Source organism: Temnothorax americanus, unplaced genomic scaffold, assembly GCF_048541705.1.
Source record: "Temnothorax americanus isolate GAGA-0224 unplaced genomic scaffold, ASM4854170v1 Scaffold102, whole genome shotgun sequence".
In the NCBI taxonomy this organism is placed as follows: domain Eukaryota; kingdom Metazoa; phylum Arthropoda; class Insecta; order Hymenoptera; family Formicidae; genus Temnothorax; species Temnothorax americanus.
In genome coordinates, this window is record NW_027509234.1 from 166,666 (window position 1) to 179,001 (window position 12,336).

General features: G+C 36.5%; 1 protein-coding gene across 1 annotated transcript; it reads right to left on the reverse strand.

Annotated features, from left to right (window-relative positions):
* Positions 1–1,117: 1,117 nt before the first annotated feature.
* Positions 1,118–4,471, reverse strand: LOC143902968 (uncharacterized). Its single transcript, XM_077416255.1, has 5 exons — positions 4,316–4,471; positions 3,595–3,730; positions 2,708–2,827; positions 2,168–2,281; positions 1,118–2,096 (listed from the first exon to the last, which is right to left on the reverse strand). Exons 1-5 carry the CDS (start codon positions 4,352–4,354, stop codon positions 1,885–1,887), a joined length of 621 nt encoding a protein of 206 aa, XP_077272381.1. The 5' UTR covers positions 4,355–4,471; the 3' UTR covers positions 1,118–1,884.
* Between the last annotated feature and the right edge of the window lie 7,865 nt (positions 4,472–12,336).

The following is a 12,336-nucleotide window of genomic DNA, read 5'->3' on the forward strand; positions in this document are numbered from 1 at the left end:
AAAGGATTGAAGCGCACTCGTAAAGGAAATGAAAGCACCGCGAGCTTCCTCTTCTCGACGGTCCTTCGACTTTATTCGCGAGGCAACGATACTTTACGCAAATATCCAGTATTCTGTATACAATCATAATTAGCTAATCATCCGTCGACGAAACATATCGCTCGCGAACAGCCACTTCGGCGTAAGCTGCACGTTATGCGCGTTCTCGCGTATCTCAATCACTATGACAAGCAAATATATATGAAAAAAAACATTCTTTTTGAAACAGAAATTGAAATAAAAAAAGACATCTTTTGCGAGGTTGCTATTATATGCTTGAAAAATACATATGATATAAAGGCACAAAATAAAAAAAGTATGCAAAATTATTCTTATTGTTAGTACAAAGTAATCGGAGCATGATCCTGGAGACGTCCCATGTTCGTGATATCGTCATCGTGGACGGGGCCTGGAGCCCACAAAAAAAATAATAAAAATAATTTGTATGTGCGTATGCATGTGCGATTGCGTATGCGTGTGCGAGTGTATGTATATCTATGTTGAATTGCATTACTGGTTTTATGTAATATTATTTACTTTCGAGACAGTAACAATAACAAAAATAATATATCATAATATATTTCATTTATATATGTATTTTTGTTTATATTTCCCAACATTTTATCAACGAAATATAATAAATATAGTTTCTTGTCCTAAATAACATTATCGTTTTTCTTTCTTCAAATTTACCCTAGAATCCTAACATCACACTTCCAAAAAATCCTAATTTTACCATACTAAGTGTACGCTACCCAGTGTACTAAGAGAGAGAGAGGGACAGGGATGGAGAGAGAGAGAGAGAGAGAGAGAGAGAGAGAGAGAGAGAGAGAGAGAGAGAGAGAGAGAGAGAGAGAGAGAGAGAGAGAGAGAGAGAGAGAGAGAGAGAGAAAGAGAGAGAAAGAGGAATAAATGGGTGCATGCAAAGTACATACATAGGAGAGAAAGGAATAATACGAGAGATATCTGTCCTTGTATAACGAGGCATCTATACGACATATATCTGTCAAAGTTCGTTTTTTGAAACGGCTTTATAGATCGCAAAATTTTTTTACAGGAATAAAGTATAGGTACTAATGAAGAGTTCCATGTGCTCCCTAAGTTATATAACAGTTACAAACTGGTTTACTGGGATTATGTTATAATAATTAAGATTTTTATTCAGTTTTGTTATCTATACTGTTCATCAGCTGCCGTTACCCTCTACTCTGATGCTAAGACTGAGGTATATTTTTCTATATAAAGACAGAATAAAATTAGTTATATATAAATTAATACTATATATTTAATATTTATTGCATTTGTGTGTTATAAAAGTTATTATTTTACCCCATCAAGAATGGATAGATCCTTTGAAAGAATTTTACATCATTCATTTACATTACAAGAAAAAAATTATTAGAGGTGCAAGAGATGCAGTAAATTGCCAAGTCTAATAAGTACCCGCGTCAATACATACTATGTATACTAATTCACATTCTCAATTATGCTACTGTTATTATTTGTAATCAGACAATTATAAACATACACATAATAATTAGATACATATTATATATAGCCTTTGCTTTAGTTGACAGAGTTGACATTACCGACGTCGAGGAAGTTCGGCCTTAGCTTTAGCATCCCCTTAATAGGCTTTATGAAATATATAATCAAATATAAAAAAAATATACATATATAAAATATATGTATAATCAAAATTTCCATATTCCAACTTTTCTGCGAAATATTCTAAGACTAAGGGATTAATTATTAAGAGACATAAGTTCTTGAGGCGATGTGTTTCCTACATGTACAGTCCAAAATTTCAAAATCCAAAGATTCTAACAATAGTTCTCTCTTCTATTATTTTTTCTTCTTCATCTGATTATTCAGCCATGCTTTAATAGTCGCACAATTTCTGTTGGCAAAAACATGGGGGTTTTCATCCTTCAGTTTTTGGATTTCTTTAAAAGAAGGTTGAGTTCCAGAAATAATGTGATGTTTAAAAGCTGCATAGGTTATAATTTTCTCTTCTTCTGTCCAACGTCGACGAACACATTTTCCAAATGGAGATGCTAAATGGAGATAATAAAAACAAACGTATAACACAAATATGACATATTTATATTTTGTAAATTACACTTACTTGAACGTTTCTTTTTAACCTCATGATTCATTTGAGAAGGAGAGGATAAAGATATATTTTTATCTGTATATTCACTATATTCACGTATGTTAGATTCTTCACAGTCTAATGAATCTGTAAAAAAAATGTACACAAAGCATTAAAATAATAATTTTTCTTTTAATATTAACTATACAATCTACTTATATCCTCACAGTGTAAATTTAATTCTGTTGATACTAATTATTTAAAACAATAGCACAGATTGATTTCATTTGAAATACTAATCATTTTAAAATTAAATTAGATGTTTGAAACATGTTGTAACATTTATTCATTCATTCATTATCACACACTTGAGAATTTTTGACCTCCGTATCGTATTTGTCAGCAGACGCTAAGAAATAATATTGTTAAATAAAAAATATTTTTGATTAACATTAATAAAGGCTATAATTTAAAAAGTGTAAGGAACAATTATTTTTAATGAAAACAATCATTAAAGTTTAGGGAGCGTAATTTAAATAGAAGGTAAATTTAATGGACTAATAGTATTCGTACCAATATTCTGGGAAACTTCAAGCACTTTGTCTGCAATCTCTTCGTTTGTTGTATCCATATTGTTTTCCATATTCGTTTCGATTTGTTCTAACTCTTGTATGTCGCATTTATCAATAGACACTGAAAAAAGCATATAATAATTATAAAATAAACCAAATTAAAAATGTTACTCTATAATATAATGTTTAAATAAAGAATTTAATAAATATAAACTAAAAATAACATTGTACTAAAGTGTAAAAATAGTAAAAAATATTTAGTAAAATTAATATAATTTATCTATCAATATAATTATCCAGTAAAGATCAATTAACAATAATATACCATCAATGTTCTAATTTCATACTTAACAATGTAATTATTACATACAGCATATGTTATATTACATATGTGTTTATATTGTTGAGTATGAAATTATAACATTGATATTATGTTACTGTTATAGTTGATGTTTGTTGGACAGAGATTTTAAACATATCTTTATCTACTAATTTATTGTTATTCACATTATTAGAAAGACTTCTACTTTCATTACGAGTAGTACTTTGTTGTAATTTTTTATAATTACATCTTGATACTAAAAGAAACATACTTTATATCAGTTAAACTGTAAATAGAAATAATAATATAATAATAATATAATGCAAACATGGTTTTGTATATTACTAGTATCTTTTATTATAATTTGTTCTTTTTCTTCACTTCTCCTTTTTTCTTAGTAACCTTTGGATGTATATTTTTAATGTGTAAACTTTTCTTGTTTTCTAATGTAGTTTCTTTAAGTTTTGTTTTATCAACAGTATTTTTAGTTAAAAATGGAAACATTAATGTTACTTTTTAACTCTTACACATATACTTTTAAATTTATAATAATATATTTTACTTACCATCTTGCTTCTTATTTTCCATCTCATTTTTGTCCTCAAATTTAGTTTTTATATGTACCAATACTTCATAATTTTTTGTAATTAAAGGAAAGACGTTCAATATAAATGTGAACAAATATTTAATGTAATTTTTCATCTAGTAACAGCAAAAATAGTAATAAAATAATTTTTTAAATGTTCAAATAACACTTTAATACAGTAAACGCCATTGCACGTAACGAAGTTTTAATCATAATCGTAAGGCCGTAAGAAAATAGACCAATCACACAACATTATTCTTCAAGCTCAAGGAGAATAATCGACTGTAATTGGCCTATTTTCTTATGGCCTTACAATTATGACTAAAACTTTATTACGTGCAATGGCCTTAACATTACTGAATTTTCATTTCAAAAAACTATGCATCTTAATCTATTTTTAAATGCTTTGATTAAAGTTAATTGTCAAGTACAATTAACATTGTAGTAAGTAAATATAATCTTTACAGAAAACAAAAATTTATGCTTAAATTAATATTAGTTTACATTAACTAAATGCTATGCAACCAACATAAAAAATATATATTATAAGAATAATTATAACATCAGATTAAGATTACACTGCATTATTACATATATTCTATTTATTGTACAAATAAACATGTCAATACTTAAAAAAAAAAACTTGCTTTATTAATAGATAATATATTGTGTATAATATATAAAATGTGTGTTTTACATACCATGGCAGGCAATAACATTGCCAGCATATCGTTTACCATCTTTGTATTTGATTCTGCAAACTTTCTTCCCTTTTATTATATCTGTTTTTTTTGCAGATATAATAAACATTATCAGAGAATAAAACCAATCCAAACATTTTTTTATTAATTCAAACTGGAGACCTAAAAAATCAAGTACTATTTTTTAAATTAATTACTGTATGTTTTAAAAAACAATAACAGTTGCTTCTAGTACATGTATGTATATGTATATAGATTAAAATATTCAAATTTTTATTCGTGTTGAGATAAACCATTTTAAATTGATTGAATAACTAAAACAAGTCTATTGAAAGTACACACTGGGACAATAATAGTCTCAAGTTATTTGAGCTCTGGGATTTCTATAGTACATGTGACATATCGTATACAAAAATTGAAACATAGCTAACTTCAGATGGCTAAGCATTATTGTTTCCACGCGTACATATATGTATATAAATTTTTTTTAAGTATGAGTAAAAATTCTTACACTTATAGTAAAATAAAACATTCTATGTATGTATGTATGTATTTATTGCGTTTCCCCGCAGGGCTTACAAAGCGTTTTTTACTGAGGAACGTACCCAAAACGTACCCAAACCCAAAAAACGTACCCAAAATTATGTAAGAGGTTTGGGTATAAAACATTCTAAATGCTCGAATAATTTAAATAAGCTTTTATGGAAAGTATATGTTAAATATATAGTTTACAGAATTCTGTTGTTTATTGTATTTATCTCATAAAAGATTAATGTTAAAATCTAATTATTATTTTAATTTCATGAAAAAAATGCATGTAAGTAAAATTGAATAAAATTATGATGTATCACAAAATAATACATAAAGGTATATAAAACGTGTATTTAGACCACATAAGTCTAAATCGCAGGCGTAATGCCTTATATCTTAAAATAAATCTATGTAAATTCTACGCCAGACTTCGAAACATAAGCTATTATTACATATGAGATAATTATTATGTCGAGATTGTCGAGAGTTGTGCTATAACCTTTATGAAATACTAATCTCATCGTGAAAAACAGTTTTCAATCAAATAAAGTTAATAGCCAGAAAACTTGAAAGAGAATATAGTCAGATAAAAATAAAAACTAAAATAGTGTAGAGCAAGAAAAATTATGAAATACTTACCACGGCACATGTGTATCTTCTATTATATGAAATCCCACACAAAATTTACGGTTATAACGGTCACGTAATACATCAATGAAAAGAATCAAAACAATTGCAACCGACCGATTGCCCTTCAAAAGCTATACACAGCCCGCTCTGCGAGATGCGTTCAGAAAACACAAGTTATGAGATCTCACTGTCATTGGTATGTACATTTTTCTAGACCCAAGGAATATGAAGGTCTACTCCAATCACAGATTAGGCGCGTTCAGCAGAACAAATCGCTCAGTAGCAATTGAATATGATTGGCTCTTATAGCGTTTTTCTTTGGCAGAACTGGTGCGCACTCAGTGCACATTAAAGTCGTCGTACACAAATCAAAAGTAATAAAAGTAAAGGCCAGTGCACGTAACATAGAGATTTAGCCATAATCATAAGGCCGTAAGAAAATGAACCAATCACAGTCGATTATTCTCCTTGCGCTCGAAGAATAATCGAGCGTGATTGGTCTATTTCCTTATGGCCTTACGACTAAAACTTTGTTACGTGTAATGGCCTTAAGGTGTATGTATGTTTAATATAAATAGGTTAAGTCACGAAAGCTTCAATATTCTTTATTGTACTATTTGATAAAATATGTATTGGGTATTTTATCAATGGCCGCGTTCAGCAGACACAACTGTTGAGTTCGTCTTATCAACACTCTATCTTGATTAGTTGGTTCTAAAAGTAAGAGTCAATCACGTTCGACTGCTACTGAGCGGCTTGGTCTGCTGAACGCGCCCAATCAAAATATTTGCATTGTACTTTAAATGTTAAAAATTAAATCAGTGTACAATGGCCCGTATTCGGAACGCACTTTTATCGATAAATACGCGCATTTATTTCTGAAATTTTATAGTACATGTAACGTAAACTATATGCTAAATGCGCGTATTTATATAGCGATAAAAATGCGTTCAGAATACGTACCAATGGCTTTAATGTGCACTGAGTACGCACTAGTTCTGCAAATGAAAAACGCTATTACTTTTAGAATCATCCGAACAACGCAGAGTGTTAATGGCCGCGTTCAGCAGACACAACTGTTGAGTTCGTCTTATCAACACTCTATCTTGATTAGTTGGTTCTAAAAGTAAGAGCCAATCACGTTCAACTGCTACTCAGCGGCTTGGTCTGCTGAACGTGACCAATAAGACAAACTCAACAGTTGTGTCTGCTGAACGCGCCCAATGTTTCAAAGAATTATCTACGCTTGGAAGCTAGAATTCACAAATATAATAAAACAATGAATATATGAGAATTGTATTATTTCAATTTCCATATCTAAAAATACTACATATACTATGTCTAAAAATATATGTCAGAATACAATATATAAATACGGAAGCAAGAAATTAATTCAGAAATTTTGATCAACGACGCTGACGTAACGTCATATGTGAGGCCCAATTTCTTCGATGTAATGACAAAAATCAGGACCGGCCAATTAAACTATTATTATTTTAAATCTTGCCAAGATTTATGTGGTTTACACATATGAGCATATTGTTCTCATTATATAAATTAAAGAGTTCATTATCTGGTGGTAGGTTAGTTAAAAATTTGAAGATAAGATTTTAAAAATTTACATGAAAAATGTTGACTGCAAATTTTTAACTAGCCTACGAATAGACAATGAACGCTTCAATTCATATAATGAGAACGATTCGTTCATGAGACGCATAAATCTCGGTCAAATTTAATAAAAGCAATAATTTAATTGGCCGGTCCTGATTTTTGTCATTACATCAAAGAAATCGGACCCCATATATGACGTTACGTCGTTGATGGAAAATTTTGAATTAATTTTTTACATCCGTATTTATGATGTATTCTCACATATACTTTTAGACATAGTATTTGTACTATTCAGATATGGAGATTAAAATAATACAATGCTTATATGTTTATTGTTTTATTATATTTGTGAATTTTAACTTATAAGCGTAGATAATCATTTGAATCGTTAACTTCAATAATACTTAATTAGCCTACAAAGCTAATGAATGCTTTAATTTACATAATAAAAATGATATGCCAATGAAACTTATACATTTTATTAAAAATTATCTAATAACCATAGTAATCTGCCGGATTTGCTTTTCGTCGTTACATCAAAGAAATCGGATCCTATATTTGATATTATGTGATTGATGAAAATGTTTTGCTTTTTTTTATATATATGCTATACCTTTGCAGAAGCTAGGATTCACAAATATATATTTGTATAGCATATATAAAAAAGCAAAGCATTTTTATCAATCACGTAACGTTAAATATGGGGTCCGATATCTTCGATGTAACGATAAAAAGCAGAACCGGCAAATTACACTATTATTTTTAAATGATTTTTAACAAAATTTATAAGTTTTATTGGCATATTATTTTTATTATGTAAATTAAAGCATTCATCAGCTCCTCATAGGCTAATTAAATGTTATCGAATACAACGTTTCAAATGATTTATCTATGCTTGAAAGCTAGAATTCACAAATATAATAAAACTGTAACAATGCGCCCCAAAACGCATCATTCCCGGCGAGCATCAGCCTGATGCCGCCCGGCCGAACACCCGCCGGGCGAGACAAGGCACGATGTGCCCTTTTTTAAACTAGTCATCTCGCGTATCAGTCCGCAAACGGACTTAGCGCGGCAACCGACTCGGAGCGCCGAGCGGTGCCGAAAACGGCCGAGAGCCACCGAACGCAATCGCGGCGTCGGGGCGCCGTACTTCCCGAACGCTCCACCGCTCCATCCCGGCGCGCGCGATTGCCGTCGCGTATACCCCCGCCACGCCGACACGCCACCGCGGGCGTATATAAACCGAGCAATGTTGCTAGGTTTTAGATTCTGCCGTGAGCCAGCAAACCGATCCGACCAATTCCGCTGCTCACGGATCCCGAAATCCCACAGTCGAACAACCCGGAGGTAGAGAGAGCTCTCTGCCTCTGCCGAGTGAAGTATCTAGGCGGTTGACTCGAAATCCCATACGAACACCTGTGACACCGGAGTGAACCAGGGTAAGAGAGTTCTTCTCTTACTCGCCAAGGGTCTTGGCCACCCGGTGCCGCCTCCCGCCTACACGAATCGAGGCGCCAGGAAATAGAGAGTACTTCTCTATCTCCGCTAAGGGTCTTAGCCGCTCGATATCACGCCCAATCGCGATATCCAAACCTGCGATACCGCGTCACCCGCGCCGAAATACCTCAGCGAGCCCGCACGCCCGCCGATCCGCGAAACCTCGCGATCTCCGTGCATCATCGCTTTACCAGGCGTCCGCACGCTCTGTGATACCGGTATTGTAACCGCGTCCGCGACATGCAGCCGTATGCTTCACTGGGACTGCCAAGCGACCCGAGGGAGACAACGGTGAACGAAAACCAAACTAGATTTAAGATTTCGACACCGCGTTCCGAGGAGGGGGAACTCAATTGGTCTAGGACCCAAGCGTTATTAAAATTATGGCTAGGGGAACGCGAACTCAGGCGCGAAAATTACCTACATAATATAATCCGACGCGATCATAGATTTAAGTATAGCGAACCAGATGCCCGTACGGCGTGGAAGCCGCCCCTGACGACAAACCAGACCATCAAGGACAGCAAGAACGCAGCAGCGACGAGGGCCGACCAAGGGGAGCCAAAATGGCGGACCGTCCGCAATTTCGTTTAATTAAAGATTCTCGCGTTAATGAACGGTCCCTGATCGAATCGGGGAGCCCGGGAAGCAACCGTAGCTAGAAAAGATCGCATTTTGACCGCGAGAATAGAAAATGGCGGACCGTCCGTAATCTACGAGAAAGCGATTGGGGCGTGATATCGCGCGGTGCCTGACGAAACTACGAGACACGAGAAGGTCACATAGCCGAAAATCGCGGCGATCCGATAACGGATACGCGAGGTAGAGAACCGTCCGCGAGGTTCCACAGGGTGCGTCATCTGCGAGGATAAACCGCCCGTGGCGAAAGGGGATGTCCCAAGGACGAGACAGGGCCGATCGCCGTCAAGATCCGACGACCGGGTCACGAGTTAGGGTACCGTCCGGAAGTATGCACCAGCTACGTCATCTTCGAGAACTGAGTAACTCAGTCGAGAAGGGAGGGCCAAATTAGGCTCCGTACCGCGCGCCGTCGAACTCAGACAACCGGGAGACAAATTAGCGTACCGTCCGCGGACTCGCACTAGGTGCGCTATCTCCGAGAACTGAGTTGCTCTGACAAACGGAGAGGGTCAAGAGAAGCGCCGTACCGCGTGCCGTCGAAGTCCGAAGATCGGGTCGCGAGATAGAGTACCGTCCGGTAGATTGCGACGCGGACGTCATCGCCGAGGAAAGACCTCGGAGAGCGGGATACCAGGTCCCAAGAACACGTCAGGATGGGTCGGCGACTTCGGCAGACGTGGTGCTCGTCACCCGGACGTCTTCCCCGGGGAAGTCGCCCGGAATCATAAAAGGCGTGCGAATTAAGCATCGGCGCACAGGTCCGCGTCAACGGCGGACACATATTCGAAATAGTGGAAAACCACTACCTTGGCGTCAGGACGGCAGGGCATCGCGAGCGCAACGCCCATGGAAATTTCCATGTAGACCCGCGTAAACATCGGAGTGGAAAATTACCGAGACAAACTGCGCAGTTAGGAAGCTTCTCGAAGGAGAAAGTCGTAGAGAGCGCCGGAGTGGGGGCCAAATAGCCGATGGTAGGGAGGCCAAGCGAGACGGGCCACTCGAGGCAGTCTCTCGGGGATAGTTCACGGAGCAACACGTAATTTCGCATACACTCTCGTTGTCGCGCTAAGTCCCGCGATCGTAATCCGAGTGCGCAAATCGTAATCTCGTAACTTCCATAACAACCGGGAACGCCCGCGAAACGCGTTAATTGTCGCTTTTACATAAGCGAACGGCGAATTAGTGCCGAAAAATCTTGTGCGTCGTAACGAAAAGGGGCGTGTCAGCCCGAACGTGCGATCGTCCGACAGATTGTGTAACTTCGATATTTGTGAACAACTGTGAATGAAAATTAGTCAAATTGAATAAATTATACAATCTTTTGTCAAAAAATTCTTGAAAATTATTCGATTGGACTTACCTTCTGTACCATACCTGATCCATTAGCGTCGATCACTCGAAGTCCCTCGTTGATCCTGGAGGACGGTGGCAGCGGCGATCCTGGACGGCGACGGCGATGATCCTCATGTGGCAGGAACCTGAAAAGAAGAATAATTAGTCTGATTGAAAATTCGATAGATACTTACCTTCTCGGTATATCAGAGGTCAAACCGAGTGGCGACCGTTGGATTCAAGGACACCCCGCGTTGATTCGTGTCTTCCCATGTACCGTCCGGTTACAACCTATTACACGTATCTTGTAATCGCGTCCGCGACCTATCACACGTATCTTGTAAACCGCGCCCGCGACCCATTACACGTATTCAGCGATTCCGCGATATCTGCATTTCACCGCCATTATAAATCGCGCCCGTGATCTATCACACGTAGCCAGCGACTCCGCGATCGCTGTAATCCGGCGCTATCGTAGCAACGACCGCGATCTTTTGTACATATTTACCGCTCCCGCGAGCATCTCTATGTATCCACGCGTAATTGAATAAATACTTTATTTTGTTTTATTATATTTTAACCGAGTCTTGTGTCTTCCTTCGCGCCTACTCCGAACCCTGACCGGCCGCGAGCTAAATCCGCGCTTCGGAAGCTAGGTTGTTTTAAAACAATGAACATATAAGCATTGTATTATTTTAATCTCTATATCTGAATAGTACAAATACTATGTCTAAATGTATATGTGAGAATATATCATAAATACGGATGTAAGAAACTAATTCAAAAATTTTCATCAACGACATAACGTCATATATAGGATCCAATTTCTTCGATGTAGTGACAAAAATCAGGACTAACTAATTGAATTGTAGTAATTAGATTGCTTGGAACGATGCGCGAGATGCGTAGAGATGGACAGGACACTGACTGTACAAGTTCTTTATGCTATAGGAACTCTTTATTCAATTCACAAGAACAACACACAACACGTCTTGACTCAATGATGGTCGAGGCTCTTATGCACACGACCGTGACGACCGCACGCAGACAACAAACGCACCGCACGAGTGGCGCTTAGTCCGCGCGCCACACAGGAGCTGCCCTCTCTAGAGGCGGGAGCGCATCGCTCGTTTAAAGCCCAGCTCTCAATACTCCCTCCCGAGCGATCCGCGGTCCTTCTCTAAATTTAGTCCTTATCTGAAACACAACAAAAATTAGTTATCGAGTAAAATTAATCTCTAATTTTGTTTAGACTCTTTATTCATTATCTTATCTCTTAGATATGCAAATGCTTCTAAAGGTAAAGGTTTCGTCATAATGTCCGCCAAATTTTCTTTGGTCTCAATCCATTCGACTTTTACCTTCCCTTGATCAACACATTGTTTGATAAAATCTCCATGAGTGTCAGCTATATGTTTTCTGTTTACAGTTTCTTCTCTTTCTCTTAAGTTTTTCTTTATTTCCTCTAAGTTGTCATCAAACATTTTAAGTTTGTGACTTCCGTTTTTCTTAGTGCAGTTTCCTGCTGCTCTGTTGTCACACCATATTGTTACAGGCAAGAATGTTCTTTCAACAACATATCTGAGCGACTTGTCCAACGAGATTATTTCTTGACAGGCCTCACTCATTGCTAGATACTCTGCCTGACAAGTAGAGAGTGTAACATATGTCTGTTTATGACTTCTCCATGCTATCACATCTCCAAATAGTTTGATTATATATCCTCCAGTGGATGTAGAATCAATGCAATCTCTGAAACTAGCGTCTGTTAG